Source organism: Pseudopodoces humilis, chromosome 6 (genome assembly GCF_049639895.1).
Source record: "Pseudopodoces humilis isolate 2021_Gansu_Grassland_sample_001 chromosome 6, ASM4963989v1, whole genome shotgun sequence".
Lineage (NCBI taxonomy): Eukaryota > Metazoa > Chordata > Aves > Passeriformes > Paridae > Pseudopodoces > Pseudopodoces humilis.
This window is the reverse complement of record NC_142205.1, coordinates 43,761,559-43,778,997: the sequence shown is the minus strand read 5'-3', so window position 1 is coordinate 43,778,997 and position 17,439 is coordinate 43,761,559. Positions and strand designations below refer to the sequence as shown.

Sequence of the window (17,439 nt, the reverse complement as noted above, 5' to 3'; positions counted from 1 at the left end):
CATTGGCCAGAACAAGGCAGTCACTAAAAAGCCACGTGGAGCAAATGGCAGAGAGAGGCCAAGTGGGGAACACTCCGTCTGCTCAGAAACAGAGTGTGGAGAGATGGAACAAGCTAGGGGCAGCCAGGCAGAAGGATAGCTGCCAGTACTTAAAGGTAAGAAAGAGAAATCTAGGGATATCAAGGACCAAAACATGTCCTTAAGGCCCTCTGCAGAATGAACAGATCTGAACAACATGGGCATAAGCAGAAACATTCAAATAAGGATTTTGGTTTGGATTTGGAAAGCAGGAGAAAGCTGAGATCACAGTTCTCCTGGCTTTCTGATATCTAGGGAAGATAAAAACACCAATTATGGTTTAAGTCAGAAAGCTCCAATAGCTGTTACTAAGAGATCACTTAACTTTAATCTGTGAGAAAAGGGAGATTCCATTGACAAGAATAATATCAATACCAACAATTTCTGGAAAATTCTCAGTACACCTGGTGGGGCAGCAGCCACAGGTCAGATAATGGAGAGAGTGATGAGGAATTCCTGTTAAAAGGAGTGAACGTGGCTAAGGCCAGCCAGCCTCATCCTAGCAAATACATCTGCCTTTAGCTCTTCGGTAGCAAAAGGGCTTTAGGAAGCATTTGCATAGCACCATGTGATGTGCTGAAGAACCACTGACCAGGTCTAGTGTTGGGAGCATAGAAAATCAGAAAAGAGGAATTCAGAAGAAATTAGGATCTGGTCTAGTGCTACTAAGTACCTTTCTGCTGGTGATGAGAAGGGAGGCATGAAATCAGTCCCCATGGCTAGTGGAGAGGTAAATGAAGATCCATTTGAATGTGCCCAGCTCAGTTCTTGTTCATGCCCTGACTTAGAAGGCATGGGACTTGACCAGGCACTGAGAGAGCTCAGCAAGACCTCCCTGGCACCTGAATCTGGACAGCTGCTGCTTTCACGACTGCCTTTCATTTCAAAATTTCAAAAGGGCTTTGCAAGCTAGTTGCGACATCCCCCTTTGTCAGAACCAAGCTTTGTAAGACATTTAAGAGGTCAGAGCATCAGCATGCACTTGTTCAATTCACCACTGGCTTTCCACAGTTTATATGTCACCCACCCTCTAGTTGCTTTTGTGGCATCAGTGGCAAAAAAATCATATTCCTTTGATTTCTCTGTATTTCTCATAAACCAAGGCTATAGATAGCATCACTTTTATTAGATGTATTGATATGCAATCATTTGTTCTACTTCCTGAAAGAATTTTAAAAATATGAGTAATATTTTTTAACATTTTGGATCCATGGTGGCCTTAAAATTGTAGGATTGAGTAAGGAATGCTATACTCTGGGTCAACCTTGATAAGAAGGGCAGACAGGTATTGGTGGATGAAAAAATGGACATGAGCCAGCAATGTGCACTCACAGCCTAGAAAGCCAGTTGTGTACTGGGCTGCAGAAAATGAAGCACAGCCAGCAGGTCAAGGGAGATTCTGCCCTTCTAATCCTCTCCTGTGACACCCCACCTGGACTACTATATCCAGCTCTGGGGTCCTCTAGACCTGTTGAAGCAGGTTCATACAAGGGCTACAAAGATAATCAGAGGGCTGAAGCACCTCTCCTATTAAGACAGGCTGAGAGAGCTGGGTTGTTTAGCTTGGAGATGAGAAGCCTGCCGGGACTCCTTATTGTATCCTTCCAGTACTTAAAACGGGCTTATAAGAAAAAGAGGAGAAGGACTTTTACACAGGCAGGTAGTGACAGAACAAGGGGGAACAGTTTTAAACTAAAAGACGAGAGATTTATATTAGATGTTTGGAAGAAATTCTTTACCATGAGGGTGCTGAGGCACTGGAACAGGTTGCCCAGAGGCGTTGTAGATGCCCTGCCTCCAGAACTGTTCAAGGCCAGGTGAGATGGGGCTTTGAGCAACCTGATCTAATTGAAGATATCCCTGCCCAAGGCAAGGTGGTTGAATTTGATAATCTTTAAAGACAATCTTAAAATCCTTCCAACACAAACCTTAACGTGATTCTATGAAAGGAATTCCTGTGCCTAGGAAGAAACAAGCAAAGCAGTTAGATTCACAGTATGAGACCTACCTAGGGGGAAGTGGGGCCTGGTCATGGGCTACATAGGGGCTGAAGTGAAGTGGCTCTGGGGATGCACCTCCTCTTCAGACTCCCACATATACCCATATGGGTATAATTTCTCCTTAGTCTTCCTGCCACGCATGTACAGTCCCACTGTTCCCCTACAGAGAGTTGAGGCAAACAGCAGTGCTGTTCACTCTAGCCCCTCTCTCTCTCCTGCTCATGTCCAGGATGACTTCTTCAAGTGCTGCCATCACCATTTGTATATGGCTTGCTAAGCCTTGGGGTAGATTCACAGCACTCCTGCAGAAATGGTGGGCAAAATAGTGTGGAGAATGCAGTTCTGGGAAAATTTTATCCTCATGGGATTTGTACTTAAGGTTGAAGAAGAACATGTGGAGGATCATTGAAAGCAGTCAGTCAACCCATTACTTGTTCCCCAGCCAGCCACTGAGCCCTTGGAAACAGGACTTCTTGAACTGATGCCAAAGCAAGACTCTGGGGTTTTCAGCAACTTGGGCTATGTGTCTGGTGGTGCAGAGGGCACGCAGTCTCCCAAAGCCCTGCCAGCCTCGCTCGCTGCCAGTGCCAGAGCCTGTGAGCTTTGCACTGGCCCGCAGCACACCCTGCATCCGCTTGCCACAGCAGCTTGGCGCTTCTGTTGAGCTGATTTAAGTTCATCTCCTGTCACAAGCAGCTGGTTACATTTGCACCTCTTGTCCTGCAAGGGCCAGAGTCAGACTCCAAAATACTGTTGATTACTCAGTGCCTTTTGCCTGACCCAGGAGGAAGGTGCTTTACATCTTTACATAGAAATCTTATTAATGATGCAGGTGCAGGGCTCAGTAGAGTGGAACCACTTCAGATTTCATCTGAATAATTAAATTCCATCAATAGGACTTTACAGGACTACTATTTAAAATTAATAACTGCAAATGCAATTCTGACATATAATGGAACCCACTGAAATGGGATTTTTTTTTTTTTTTTAATAAAATGCTTTATATCTTTCCTGGCAATTTCACAGCCACCTGGCTGTAAGTCCCAGCTGATCCTGAGCATCAAGAGAGGGGTTTGGTGTGGTTTCTGAATATTTTTAACATCCAAAAATTAGGAAATGGCTCCAAAACCAGCATCCAGCATGCTGATGCTCATGTTTAATGGACCTCTAGTAAGCTGATGAGTAAAATGAGACGAAATGAGGAAAAATAATGTTTGGAAAAATAAGTCTCCTCTGCCTAAGAAGATGGGAAGATAAGGGATACCAAAAGCCACGTTTTCCAATAAATATATTCTTATTTACAAGAAATAAAATCTTCCTTTTCCCCAGAAACTACCTATATCATTCCCTATTGGCAGCTTTAACTGTGGTGAAGGTGTTGAAAAAGCAAAGAAAAAACATCCCTGGCTGACACCATCACAGATTTGCATACTCATGCAAGCACAGTGGGATAAAGTGTAAGGTTCATAAGAAAGCACCAGAGCTTTCCTCTTTGGACAACCTTCAAGCAGCACTGGGGATGTCTTTATGTCACCATGTCATTTTTTCTTCTGCCTTAGTTTCATTCATCACCTGCAGGAGCTTATTAAAGTTTGAATAATGCTGCATGAATTCTCTTCACTATGATGGGGAGGCATTCAGTTCCTGCTATTTTGCATATTTTGATAGGAAGGTTGACAGTCAAAACTTCCCCTGCTTTGTGAAAAAACTTACCCTGTCTGTCCTTGCATGCTGCCAGAAAGATATGTTTAATACAGGCTATGACCTCTAATAGCAGGCAGATGGAGATAAGCACTTCTCTCCCTGGTGTTTTTCAGCTAAGCCAAGCAGCTGCTTGGAGCATCCCCAGTGGAGGAGCTCCTCCAGTTTTCCCATGGGAAACGAGAGGATGATGCAGTGGCAGCCTTTTGAGTTACACTTGCTGCAGGTCATATAGCAACTGGAAGCCTGCCCTGGCCTCAGAGAGGTTCTGCAGTGCCCACAGGAATCATGGGGTGAGTGGCCCTCAATAATGATGCTGCTTTTGCTGTCTTTACCTGCACACGGCATTGGAAAGAAGAAAATTTGGTGCATATTTGAAGCCAGAGTCAACTTTCTCTGCAGAGATCTTTTCGTTCTAGAAATACTGTCTTGATTTTAAAATGTGATTTTGATAGCAGCGGGTTGGGCGGTTTTGCATGTACAGGGCTGGAAATTAAACCATTAACTTGGTTTCAACAAGAGCTATCGGGCAAGAGGATGGGAGAAGAGAATGACTCTTTGCCTGGTAGGAATTGAATGTGCCACTTTAGAAAAGGGGAAGGAGAGTACTCCTTTTGGAGAGACTAGGGCTACTTCCCACGTGATCTACAGAAAAGCAAAGACACAAAAACTGGGTTAGCCCAAATAAAAGATGTACTGACCCACTGCAGGGATGCTCTGAAAATAAATGAGTACAAGCTTGGAAACTAGTTTTAGATGGGCAGAGTTTAGCAAGAGGCCATGAAGTATTTCTGTTTCCCAGGGTCAGGATCTGGAAGAATTTTATCCCCCAGGTTTAGGCCCGCTCAGCAGAGCCCTTGTGAATCATGAGTATCCCTGCATACCTGTTCTCCAGAAGAAGTCAAGCAGTGGCCCTAGAGCCAAAACATGAGCCCAGCACCCAGGACTGCCTCTGCTGGATTTGGGCAGCTCCTGAATTCTACCTGGAGATGAGTTTTACCCTCATACAGCCGTGCTTTCTCTCAGTGTGGACTTTCCTCCCTGTCCTTTGTGTCCTTTGTCTGGCTTTACCAGCCAACACAGGAAGATTTTCCCTACATAGGGTGATGTCACTCTCAGGCATTTAGCAGAAACCAGGTGAAGGTTTGCTAGAACTCAGAGGGCCTGAAGAATTATTTTATCCCGGCTTGTCTGCCAATGATGGGAAAGACAAAAACTGAACCTGAGCCTTTGCAATCTTGTAGTTTTAGTAATTTGTAAATTTAATAATTTAGTGCAGTGACTGTTGCTCCACATGAAGTTGGAGCTCTCTCCTCTCCAGGCACAGTTAGATGCACAGGGCCACCCAAAAGGAAAGGTGTCATTCTTGTGAGTGCTTTCCACAATAAGGAAGACAATAAAGGCTGTGAACCTGTTTGCCCTATGGACTACTTTTTATTTCAAATATTTTTTTTTTTCTTTTCATGGGTCTGAAGTAATAGCTGACAGCACGCTTTAATGGTAGCTGTTACAAGGTGAAAGGTTCCTTCACCTTCTCCAAGGTGAGAGGAAGCAACAAAGCCCCCAAGGCATGCGGGAGTGTCCAGTGCTGAACAAAGACAATAGCGTTTTAAAATCTGTGAACCTTTGGCCACGGTGCATCGCTGACATTTGTAAGAGTAAGGTCACACATCTCGGGAAAGCTGAGCGCCCACAGCCTCCGTCAGCCTGATTAGCGGCTCTGCTGTAAAGGGGCTCTATTCCCCCTCGGTAGCAGAGGTGGAAATTTCCACGCCTATTTCTCCGACCCCCTGGAGCAAAGCTTGTCTGAGGAACCTGAAGAAGGCAGTGTTTAGGGTCTGGCCAGATGGATGCAGCACAGGAAACAAAGCACGGCAGGAAGGTGGCAGAGTTGCTCCGATTAACCAGAAGGCTGCAGGCTTTCGCACTCTCAACACGGAAGAACATTTACTGAATGGGAAGGTTAACCTCGGTTTCTTGCAGGGCTGGATGAAAAATCAGCCCCTGCCTCGAGAAAAAATGACACGGGGCAACACAACAGCTTTTGCCGTAACTCCGTGGTGAGTCGGGTGGGAGCCCAGGCGCAGGGCGAGACCCGGGGCGGCGGCTGTCACACACCGGAGTCCCGGCGAAGCGCCGCCACCGCTGCTGCCCCACCGCCTCCAGGGCCAGGCGGGCTCACCCCACCGGGACACCCGGAGGGCCGCGCTCTCTCGGGCGTTGCCGGGGGTAGGAGCCGCAGGCCGGGAGTCTCAGGCCAGCACACGGACCCTTCCTGCCCGGGGGGAAGGGGCCGGTACCCGGCCAGCAAGGGCGGGGTGTCCCCACAGAGGCAGGGCCGGCTCTCCCCGGCGCGGGGGCGGCGCGGCGCTGCCGGGGCCGGGCCGTGACCGCGTCCCGCCCCCGGCGGGGCGGTGGCAGCGGCGGCGGCGGTACGTGCGCGGGGCGGGGCGGCGGCAGGGGCGGCGCGGGGCCCCGGGCCCGTCGCGGCGGCGGCGAGGCGCAGCGCGGCCGCGCCCATGGCGAGCAGCGGCGGCGGCGGCAGGGAGGGTCGGGCGGGGCGGGGGCCCGCCCCCCCCGCCCTGGCTCAGGCGGGGCCCCCGAAGGCGGTGCGGCTGTGGCGCGACGCCGCCCTGCGCGCACGGAAGCTGCGGGGCGGCCCCGGCGAGCCCCAGCCGGGCGCGGGGCCGCCGGGGGGGCCGCCGCCGCCCCCCGGGGCTGCCGCTTCTCGCCGCCCGTCCCTGGCGGCGGCGGCGCTGGGGGAGCTGGAGGCGCTGAACCTGAGCGGGAGGGGGCTGGAGGAGCTGCCCGAGGAGGGGGGCGCCGCCCTGAGCGGGCTGCGGGTGCTCAGCCTGCGGCGCAACCGGCTGAGCCGTCTGCCCGCCGCCGCCCTGCGCCACCTGGGCCGCCTGGCCGAGCTCGGCCTCAGCCACAACCGGCTGCGGGGCCTGGGGGACGGCGGGGCTCTGGCGGGGCTGCGGGGCCTGCGCAAGCTCAGCCTCAGCCACAACGAACTGGGCGCCGAGGGCCCGGGGCTCCCCCCGCGCCTCGCCGAGCTGGGCTGCCTCGAGGAGCTCGACCTCAGCTTCAACCGCCTGCGCCGCCTGCCCGAGGGCATGGGCCGTCTGCGGCACCTCCGCACCCTCGACGTCGACCACAACCTGCTGCCCTCCTTCCCTGCCCCGCTGCTGGAGCTGGCCGCCCTGGAGGAGCTCGACTGTTCCGGCAACCGCCACCTCGGGGCCCTGCCCGAGGGCATCGCTGCCCTCCGCCGCCTCAAAATCCTCTGGCTCAGCGGCACCGGGCTGGCGTCCCTGCCCGAGGGTCTCTGCCAGCTGAGTGCCCTCGAGAGCCTCATGCTGGACGGCAACCGGCTGCAGGCGCTGCCCGCTGGCTTCGGCAGACTACAGCGGCTCAAGATGCTGAACCTCTCATCCAACCTGCTGGGGGAGTTCCCCTCTGCCATCTTGGCGCTGCCCAGTCTGGAGGAGCTCTACCTGAGCCGCAACCAGCTTACCGTGCTGCCCCCTCACCTCTGTCAGCTCCACCAACTCCGCACTCTCTGGCTGGACAACAACTGCATCCGCTACCTGCCTGACTCCATCGTGCTCCTCCACAGCCTAGAGGAGCTGGTCCTGCAAGGCAACCAGATCGCCATCTTGCCAGAGGGCTTCGGGCAGCTTTCCCGTGTCACCCTATGGAAGATAAAAGACAACCCTCTCATCCAGCCCCCTTACGAGGTGTGCATGAAAGGCATCCCCTACATCGCAGCTTACCAGCAGGAGCTGGCTCACTCTCAGCCTGCCCTCAAACCCCGCCTCAAACTAGTCCTTATGGGCCGAAAGGATGCAGGAAAGACCCTGCTGAGACGATGCCTCATGGAGGAAAATGAGCAGAGGGAGGACATGGGAAGCCTGGAGGCAGGGAACACCCAGCACAGAGGGTTTTCTGGGCAACAGCAGGACGTTGGGAGGGTGACAGTTGGGTGTTGCCCCTTTCCGGAGCCTCAAGACAATTCCTCAGCTCGGGTACCTGTCATGCAGCAGGTGGAATATCTCCCTGTTGAGCAGCAGGATATCCCTTCTCGTGTGCCCTCTCACCAAACAAAAGGGGACAAAACATCCCCTGCACCATCACTGCCACCCAATGCCCCCCGAGTACCGCTGGGACTAGGACTGTCAGGAGGCAGTAAGGGCATCGAGGTGATGGACTGGACAGCAGATGCAGAGCGGGGCCTGACATTCATTGTGTATGAGCTGGCAGGGGACCCGAGCTATGATGTGATCCAGTCTTTCTTCCTCTCCCCTGGAGCCTTGTACGTGCTGGTGGTGAATTTGAGTGCCTATGTCCCTCAGCACTTCTACCCTTCTGTGGGCTATTTCTTACACTGGCTCAGTTCCAAGGTGCCCCATGCTGTAGTGTGCATGGTGGGAACCCATGCTGACCTCTGTGCAGAGCGGGAGTTGGAAGAGAAGTGCCTGGACATCCATCACCAGATCGCTCAGCAGGAGAAGAGGGATGCTGAGGGACTCCTGAGCTTAGTCCAGCAGGTGGATGAGGCTCTGGGACAGGACTTTGACCTGCGCTGCTCCAGCCCGCATGCTGCCTTTTACGGGGTCTCAGACAAGAACTTGCGGCGAAAGAAAGCCCAGTTTCAGTATCTTCTCAACCACCGCCCACAGATCCTCTCTCCAGTGCTGCCTTTCAGCTGCCAGGACCGTTGCCAGGTGCGACGCCTGCGGGACAAGCTCCTCTCGGTGGCTGAGCATCGAGATATCTTCCCAAACTTGCACCGGGTGTTGCCCAAGTCCTGGCAAGTGCTGGAGGAGCTGCACTTCCAGCCTCAAGCTCAGCAGTTGTGGCTTAGCTGGTGGGACTCTGCCCGGCTAGGCTTGCAGGCAGGCCTGACGGAGGATCGGCTGCAGAGTGCCCTGTCCTACCTGCACGAGAGTGGAAAGCTGCTCTACTTTGAGGAGCATCTCACCTTGCGGGAGTATGTGTTCCACAACCTGCCACGGCTCATAGACATCCTCAATGTCTTTTGCCAGCGGGATGCCACTGTGCTGCTCCAGAAACTGCTCAGTGACACCCAGATTGATGAACTGAGGACCACTCAGCTCCATCATTACGTGGAGGGCTTCTTGCTGCATGGCCTCCTTCCTGCCCATGTTATCCGTCTCCTTCTTAAGCCCCACGTCCAGAGTCGGGAGGATCTGCAGCTCATTCTGGAGCTGCTGGAGAAGATGGGGCTATGTTACTGTGTCAACAAACCCAAATGCAAGCCCTTAAATGGGGCGGCTGCTTGGTACAAGTTTCCCTGCTACGTGAAAAACGAGGTGCCCCACGCAGAGGCGTGGATCAATGGCACCAATCTGAGCGGACAGTCCTTCGTGGTCGAGCAGCTGCAGATTGAATATAGCTTTCCATTCATTTTCCCACCTGGCTTGTTTGCACGCTACAGTGTCCAGATTAACAGCCACGTGGTTCAGCGGTCAGATGGCAAATACCAGATTTATGCCTACCGGGGAAAGGTGCCTGTGGTGGTGAGTTACCGGCCTGCCAGGGGAGCTCTGCAGCCAGACACTCTGTCTATCGCTAGTCATGCGTCCCTACCAAATATCTGGACAGCTTGGCAAGCTATTACGCCTTTAGTGGAAGAACTGAATGTCCTGCTCCAGGAATGGCCGGGCCTGTACTACACTGTGCATGTCCTCTGTTCAAAGTGCCTTAAAAGAGGGTCACCCAACCCACACACTTTTCCAGGTAAGGCACAGCCCAGCTCACTTTTCATCTCTTCTGGAGCTTTGCCCCTTCTAGAAAGGTGTCTTATGAGGTCAGCCCTAGCTCTGTTTCTTTTCTTTCTTTTTTTTTTTTTTTTTTTTTTCTTCTCTGCTCTCCTTTCCCTGGTGGTTTGAGTCATGAGAGAAAATATTAGGGTAGCTCCAAGGAGACAGGCTTAAAATAATCCTATTCTGAGAAGGGGGTGTTACATTCCCCTTTGTCTGCGCCTTTTCTCTCTGCTTTTTGGGTTTTGGCCCTGAGGGTTGGCAGTGCCATTCTTGAAAAGTCTCTGACCTGTCCTCCTTGTTTTGATTCGTTTGAATGGGATTGTGGTGTTGGGGGATTTTTTTCCCTCTAGTTCCTTTTACCCTGCAGCTCCCACTTCCTTGGAGCTATTTGTAAACATGAATAGAGATGCATAAAACATTGCAGGTGTTCCCTGACCCCCCCTTCAACCCTCCACCCCCAAAACCTGGCCTATGCTGCAGTCTCTCTGAATGCAGGAAAGCTCCTCCTGGTAGACAATGGGTGTGTTGGTCTCCATAGCCCTGTGTAAAAAGAGCTTTCTCTGAGCCCTGTCTCTAGCGGGAGGCATTCTTCCCTGAAGAGAAAATACTCCATCTTCTTTGTTTAAGTGTCTCACCTAGAAGTGATTCCCAGACTCTGCCTTTTGGAGCTGTTCTCAAGAGCATTTTATTTCCCTTCTACTCTCTCCCTTCCTCAAACGAAAAAAGCATAACCTCTCTCCTCTGGAACGTGACTGGTCATAATGCTTTTAAAAGCTGTCACCTCTAAAGCTGTGATTTTTATCGGTGATGTTTTCCAGCAGCATCTGTTTTACTTTGTGTATGCAGGTACTGCCTCCTAACTAGTGTCCTCCCTGCTCCACTTGGGTTTGCTCTGCGGCTTGCAGGGTGCCATGGGAAAGGTGCTTTGATGTGTAAATCTCCATGAAATCAAAACACACTCTGGACTGTGAGCAATGCTCCAGAAATCTGCATTTTAACAACCATGTTGGAGGTGTGTTGGAACACCACAGGACCATTATGAAGTAGCCTGAAATTGTGCAGGGAACTGTAGCATTATTTGACTTAAAGCAAGCAGTGGTGCTGAATTTGTTCTTAAGCAAATGTGATTAATAAGGTGTGAGGTTTTTGGGGTTGTTTTGGGGTTTGGTTTCTTGGGTTTTTTATTGGGTTTTTCTCCCTCTGGATGTTTAGAATAAGGAGATGCAGTTTGCTCCTCAGCCTGAGTCCTGGCTCCATCAGCTAGCCGTATCTCCCTCTAACTGCTCACTTATGTAAGAGCCATGGGACTGGGGGGGGTCTCATGCTGTGAGACATGCTGTGTGATAGCTTGCTGCTCATGTGTAGGGCAGTGTGATCTGCTTTCCCAAAAGAAAACCCCTGGAAACTAAAAAAGCCAAACCTGCCACAGAACCCCTGAAAAAAACCCCAACAACTGTCCCCAAAAACCCGCCAAAATTAGTCAAGACAGCAGACATATGGATGTGCAGTGTGACGGTGTGATCAGCATCTATTGAAGATTTAACTTGTGAATTACAGTCTCCAGTCACACATCTCCTTTTATTTTTAACTGGTGAATGCTTTGTGGCTGTCCCTTTTCTCCCTGTGAGGAGATGATGCTTTAAAAGGGAAATTTGCAGAGGAGTCAGACCATCCACAGGCTGTTGGTGTTGCTGCTCACCCCAGTGATGGTCAGAGTGGGTTCAGAAGACTGAGAGGGGTGTTGAAGGGCCTTTTCCTTTGGACTTGGCTGTGTCACATATGTTTCCTTAGAGCTGGGAAAGGATTGCTCTCACCTGGGAGCCAGGCCAAGTGTGCTGGAAGGGAAGGCACAGGTAAGCAGTGTGATGAGCACAGGAGGAGCTGGGGCTTGTGTGCCAGGTCTCCACATGGCACCTGGGTGATGCTGCCTGTGGAAAGGGGGTTGCAGCATTTTTGAGGTGCTCCAGCAAGGAATTCAGGCTTTGCTATCTGGGGCACAGGATAGTATCCCAGGTGTGACCCTGCCTTGGGGCAGGGAATGGCTCTCTTAAACATGGATATTGTGTGACTCTAGCTGGGAGGACACCAGACAAGCATGTTTAAAAGGCAAGGCTGGTCTGTGGAAATGCCAAAGAGTTATTAAATTAATTTACTGAGAAACCTGCTTGTTGTCATGGATGATGCTTAATTCTAGACCATGTTTGATCTGGACTATATGAAAAATGTGAACTGTGATTTGACTTGGGAGGCCTGTATGTCTGCATCTAATCTAAAATACTCCTTCCTGTGTATCTGCTCTATGAATAAAAGACTTTTTAGGAGCCCCTAAATGGCAATTGTGAAGCTCAAGACTTTATTTTCCTCCCGATTTTGTTGATCAGGAGGCGTGCATGTTTAAGTCATGCTGCCAAGCTTGCTGTCATGCAAGTGAGTCATGGTTGGTGTCATTTTTGACAAGGTGTAGGAAAGAGAGGGGTCTAATGTTTCGAAAATATGTAGTATGGGAGATGTCTGTGTTTCTTTCCAAGCCCTTTTAGTGGAAATCCCTGGCAATTACAATGCTCCTAATACTTAAATAGGTCTGTGGGCTTTTTAGGACTGCACTGAAGAAGTGCTTTGCAGTCAGTTGACCTTAATAAGGGAAATATTTCTGTGTAGACACTGCCAAATTTGTGCTCAAAAATGGAAGTGCAGTCTGGCTCTGTGTGTGGTTGTGCAATCTGTGTCGTCATTCATGAAACTAACTGATGGTGCATTCTTTGGTCATCCAAAATTTTTATTAGAATCCCCTTCAAAAAGGGTGTTCACAAGTTGAGGATTAATCTTTGCTTTTCCTCTCCTTCCCTTTCCTCTCTGTCCTGCACGCTATAGCTTCTATTGATAATACACACAGAAATACTCTAGGAATAGGGCTACTGTGTGTAGAAATGGTTAATAAAAATTGAGATTCTGGATTCAGTTTTCTGAGGGCTTATTGCAAACAGTGAATGAAAGTGATATAAAAATGCCTTGTTAGGGTCCTTTTAAGGAAGTTTTTGTGTTTGAAACAGTTTTGTAGCTGTGTGAAACAGTAACTGAATTGGCATTTGAGCTGGAATCTCAGTGTGCTTTGAAGCTGCAGTCATCCATTTGGCTGGTAACAATTCAGTGTGTTAAATTATTTTTTTTTCTTTTACATTTGCACTATATAGAAATAAGTGTCCCTGCCAGGCTAAGAAAGTCATATCCCTCTTCGAGTGACCAACAGGAATGGTTCACCTCTCCAAGACAGTAAGACCTCAGCTGGGTCATCACAGACATTGTGAAATGCTCTCATTTTTATATGATGTTCTTTTAGCCCCTGGACTGGAGAGCTTTTAGGTTATTCATGTCCTGTAAGCTATTAAGTGACTTGGGATTGGGGGGTGGAGGTGGTTTGCCATCTGTCTGATAGTAGACACGTGTGCTTTGTTTGGACGAGTGTGACTGGATTTTCTAAGCTTCAGTTCATAGGCACCTGCTTACTGCCTGCTGCTGTTTCTCCTTGCCCTGTACTAGGCTGGGTCTGGGCCACCCTGAGCTCTTCCAGACCATCTTTTGTACACGGTGTCCTGATGTCCTATCCATGATTCTTCTGGTGTTTGGCCTGGGAGGGATCATGTTTGACCGGTGGTTTTCCTTTATTCCTGCTTTGTGAAAGGGCTGTGTGAGTGTAGACATAAGAAAGCCAGAGTCTGTATCCATTGCAGAAGGTGGACAAAATGCTGTCACAAGATAAGGTGATATGTGACAGCAAATAGAAAGCCATGGGCAAAGGTAATGTGTGAGCCTAGCAGCCCCTGTCCAAAAGGAAGCTCCAGAGCTATTGAGGAGCTTTGAAAGGCTCTGGAGGACTAGCAAGAGGTCTCCTGTGGAGAGAAAGTGCGCATCTGCCACCTGCCTTGTTATCCCTTCTTGAAGTATCAGAGCAGGGAGGAGGGAGATCACAAGCCTTTGCTCTGCCTGTCTCCCACACTGAGGGTGAACAGAAGCAGGGATTATACTGCCAGTCACCTTAAGAGGTACAGATGGAGGTGTCATAGTGGAGTTCCCCTGCGAGTCTCTCTCTCATGGCTAGAGCAGGGCTAAGTAGGCCACCTTATGCACATGATTCAAAGTGAACCATGCTCATCAGCTCTGCGTTGGAGTCAAAAGCTACCATGACCTTGCTTGGTGGCTGGGATGGAGTCAGGAGACAGAGAGGTGGAAGATACTATGGTGTGTCATGCTGTCGAGTCACCCCATGCAAGGTGAGGCGAGAGCAGGTGAGACTGGTTTTTTCAGAAGGGCTCAGAAGTCGTTTTAAAATCTGAGCTGCTGCTCAGTGGAAGGCTCATGTCAGGTGTCTAATTCCACTTTGTAGTCATGCTTTAAGTAGCTGGGGTTCTTTTCATACACAATTGCAGTAGAGTAACACCTGCTTGTTACAGAGCCTGACATTAGCATTAGGTAGCCTTCTATTTTCTCTGATTGCAGGTGGAGTCTTTTTTGCTTGACTTTCAAAGTAGATGCTATGGCTGGTTTGCGACTGTTGTCACACTATCCGGAAGGCTGTGGTTTCAGCAGAGTACTGTGGCATAATTGGAGACAGTGGGACAAGACTTCAGCACCATGTGAGCTTTGGACGTGGATGATCTGGGTGGCAGGATGAAGCTGACCAGGGCCCAGGGTTCGGGAGAAGAGCATAGATTGGTTGCTGGACTTAGGGAAGCTACTGTCATTCTGTGGCTCAAGGATGGATAGTTTACTGACTGGAGCTGATTTCTGTGCTGTTGAAGTGACAGCCTTGACTGGTGTGACTTGCTGTAGGTACCAGTGTAGAAACACAGGAGTAACTTAATGTGGCACCACAGATTTTTAGGGATTTCCTTCCTATTAACCTGTGTGTTCAAGGTCAGTATTTGAAGTCCTCTAGTTTGGTGGCTGTGGCATCTTCTAATTTAAGCAACATGTTGAAAGGGACAACAGATGTTTCTGTGGTCTTGGAGGAAGCTGAGAAATTGCCAGAGGAAGAGTGTGGTATGCAGAGTTGGTGGCCGCCATGGGACTGTCCCTGGTGGGGTATAGATGTGGGAATCAATCTTCGGAGAGAACTGAAGTAGTCAGTGCAGACCTGGGTTTGTGCCTGGCAGTCTGGCTTGGAAGGATGCAGGAACCAGGAGGGAATGCTTCTTAAAGCTGTCTGGCAATGTCTGGTTACCTTGTATTGTGTGTGTTTGGGGGCTTTATTTTAAAGCTCTTAATACAGAACTTGCTGAAATTACTTGAAATTAGAATGGCAACATGCACACTTAACACTGCTTGAAGAAATCTTCTTTCTTGCTTGAAGGAATCCTCTTCCTTACACAAAAAGTTCCTATGCATTTCTGCTGAAAGAAAGCTTTCCTGCTTTGTCAGCTGTGGTACAGGGAAGCTCTTCTGGTTTGTCTTGCCATGACCTGTTCCCCATGGGAGTCATCTCTGGGCATTGAGCCTCTGGACTTTGATCAGCCACCACTGAACCAGGGAGATGCTAGATTTGGTTGAGTGGATCTTTTTGGTTTGGTTAGTGAGGCAAGGCAGAGTTCTTGGCCTTCAGTGTGTTACTTTTTTTTGTTTTGTTTTGTGTTTTTGGTTTGTGGTTTTTATTACAGTAGCTGAAATTTGTCTCTGCAGGAAATGACCTATAAAAGAGTTGCTGGGTACCAAATGATTCTTTGTTTCATTGTATGAGATCTGTTTAAAAGCTACTGACTGTGAGGGTGAGGTAAGCTGTTGATGGAGGTTTTTCCCTCTCTGGAGTCAGTTGATTACCTGAGGACTGATTTGTTTGCTGCTTTAGCGTGCTGAGGACACAGGTGTCATGGAACATGTTTTACACTGTCTTGTGTGCTCACACATCTGGTGATATGAGACCTGCTTCTACAAACACTGAAGTGGGAGAAGTTTTCCTGTGTAAATTTAGTTGAGTTTTAGCATGAATGATCCACATGCAGGTTTATTGCAGGGGCCTACTCCTTATGCATCTCAGGAGAGGGTGGTGGAAAATCATCAACAGTGCTGAATCATTGTTGTCATTTGGGGATGTGAAGATGTTACTTGACATTGGGATAGAGATGTGAAAAAACAGTATCAGTTTAAAAACAAAATAAGAGTGCCTCTGGCAGGTAATTCTCCTGTATGCTGTGGTGTCCATTGCTTTTGAAGTATTTAGCAGGCAACTGTGGTAGCCTAGCATGCTCTCCAATTAGTAATATGCTAGTAATAGTGCAGGCTACTTGTTTGGCTCTTGAAAGCAATTTGCCAGTGAAGAAGAGGAAAAAATTCTTTAGTGGAAAGTCCTCTGTGGGGTTTGAATTCTTGGAAGTCATCAGTGTACAATTTTTTTTTCTATCTCCCCCCCACCCCCTTTATGAATAGAGGAATAACGTCTGTCAATATGTAAAGAAAATTGTGTTCTGGGGGTTGAGTACAAGATAATCAGTTATGTCCTTTTATCTCCCTCTCCTTATTTATGGTACCTGTACTTGTTACACAGATGTGGACAACTGTGAGAGTAAGCAGGCTGGTGCCAAATAAGATCACCTCTTCTCAGGTGCTTTGAAGCTTGTGGGATGCCTATTTCAGGGAGCTCCTTGGAGGAACAAAGAGTGGGAAGGGAGTGCCTAAAGTACTGTGTAAATTATAACCACCAAAGTCCTCTGCTGCAAACAAAATATGTCAGTGCTTTTGACTAGCTAACAACTTACCTGTGTCTGAGAAAGTATTGCAATTGGGTTACAGGAGTCTCAGCCTGCCTCCATGGTGTGTTGTATGGTGGTCTTGCCTACATCAGGAGAGATGATGGGATTTTGGTAACCACAGCATGAAGGAGCTGTCTTACTCAGAGGATGAGGAAGCTGTGGTGTTTTTAGAAGCTGTTGCATGGATGCAGTTTACAGTCTTGAATGGCAAGGTCACCTGTGTGAATGTGACCTTCGTTCCAGCTAGACCAGCTGGGAGAGTTCTGTCCTCTAGCAGTTTCTTTCTGGGGAACCAGATGTAAGAACTGAGATCAGGAGTTACAAGACCTGTGAAAGAAAATATCTGGTTGGCTTTGTTAGAAATTTAATTTGGGATGTTCAGATGGACTGAACATCCTCACCTTTGAGGGTTTATGGTTCTGCTTCAGGAGGCTGCTGGACTAAAGACTTGCACTTGTGGTATTTTCCTGGCTGAAGCTTGGTGGTAACGCTGATTGGGCTGCCAACACGATCAGTGGTATCATGGTTTCAGACTTGTGCAGGTTCTGTGGTTAGGGGTGAGTTGTCTGTGGCCAGTGGATGGAGGCTCTGCTCAAGACTGAACTGTGAGTGCTGGAGTGCTTGCCTGCTGGAGTTGGTTGTGGTTTAAAGCAAGACCTTAATTTCAGATTTGTTTTTTTGTTTTCCCAGTAGTCATTTGCAAGAGCTCTGAGCTTTACCCAAAGGTGTACTGAGTACACTCATTACTGGAATTAGCTGTGGATTCCTGGGGGATGAGTGTGGAAATGGCCTAGGACCTACAGGCTTTATAAGGTAGCATTAATTTTGAATTGGCAGTTGAGCCATGGCAAGCTCTGCATGAACCAAACAACAGTTTTGAGATGAGCCAGGTGCTTTGGAGCTTGTGGAGTTAAGTCCATTAAACTGAGCACTTTGTGAAGGTCAGACTAAACTGAACTCTGAGGGCAAGTAACCTTCAGCACAAAATAAAGTTCCATCTCAAATCCTGTTCAGACCTGCCTTATATTGCCAAGTGCTGACTCAGATTTGGTGCTTGAACACTCCAGGAAGCAGCTGTATTATTGTTGATCTAGGATACATTGAATTGTGCTGATAAGATGATGCAAGACT

General features: G+C 49.1%; 1 protein-coding gene across 1 annotated transcript in view; it reads left to right on the top strand.

The window, feature by feature from the left end:
* Positions 1-6,298: 6,298 nt before the first annotated feature.
* MFHAS1 (multifunctional ROCO family signaling regulator 1) overlaps positions 6,299-17,439 on the top strand; it is a 34,978-nt gene continuing 23,837 nt past the window's right edge. The window contains exon 1 of the mRNA XM_014263003.2: positions 6,299-9,542. Coding sequence (XP_014118478.2) covers positions 6,299-9,542 — 3,244 coding nt within the window. The remainder of the gene's footprint in view (positions 9,543-17,439) is intronic.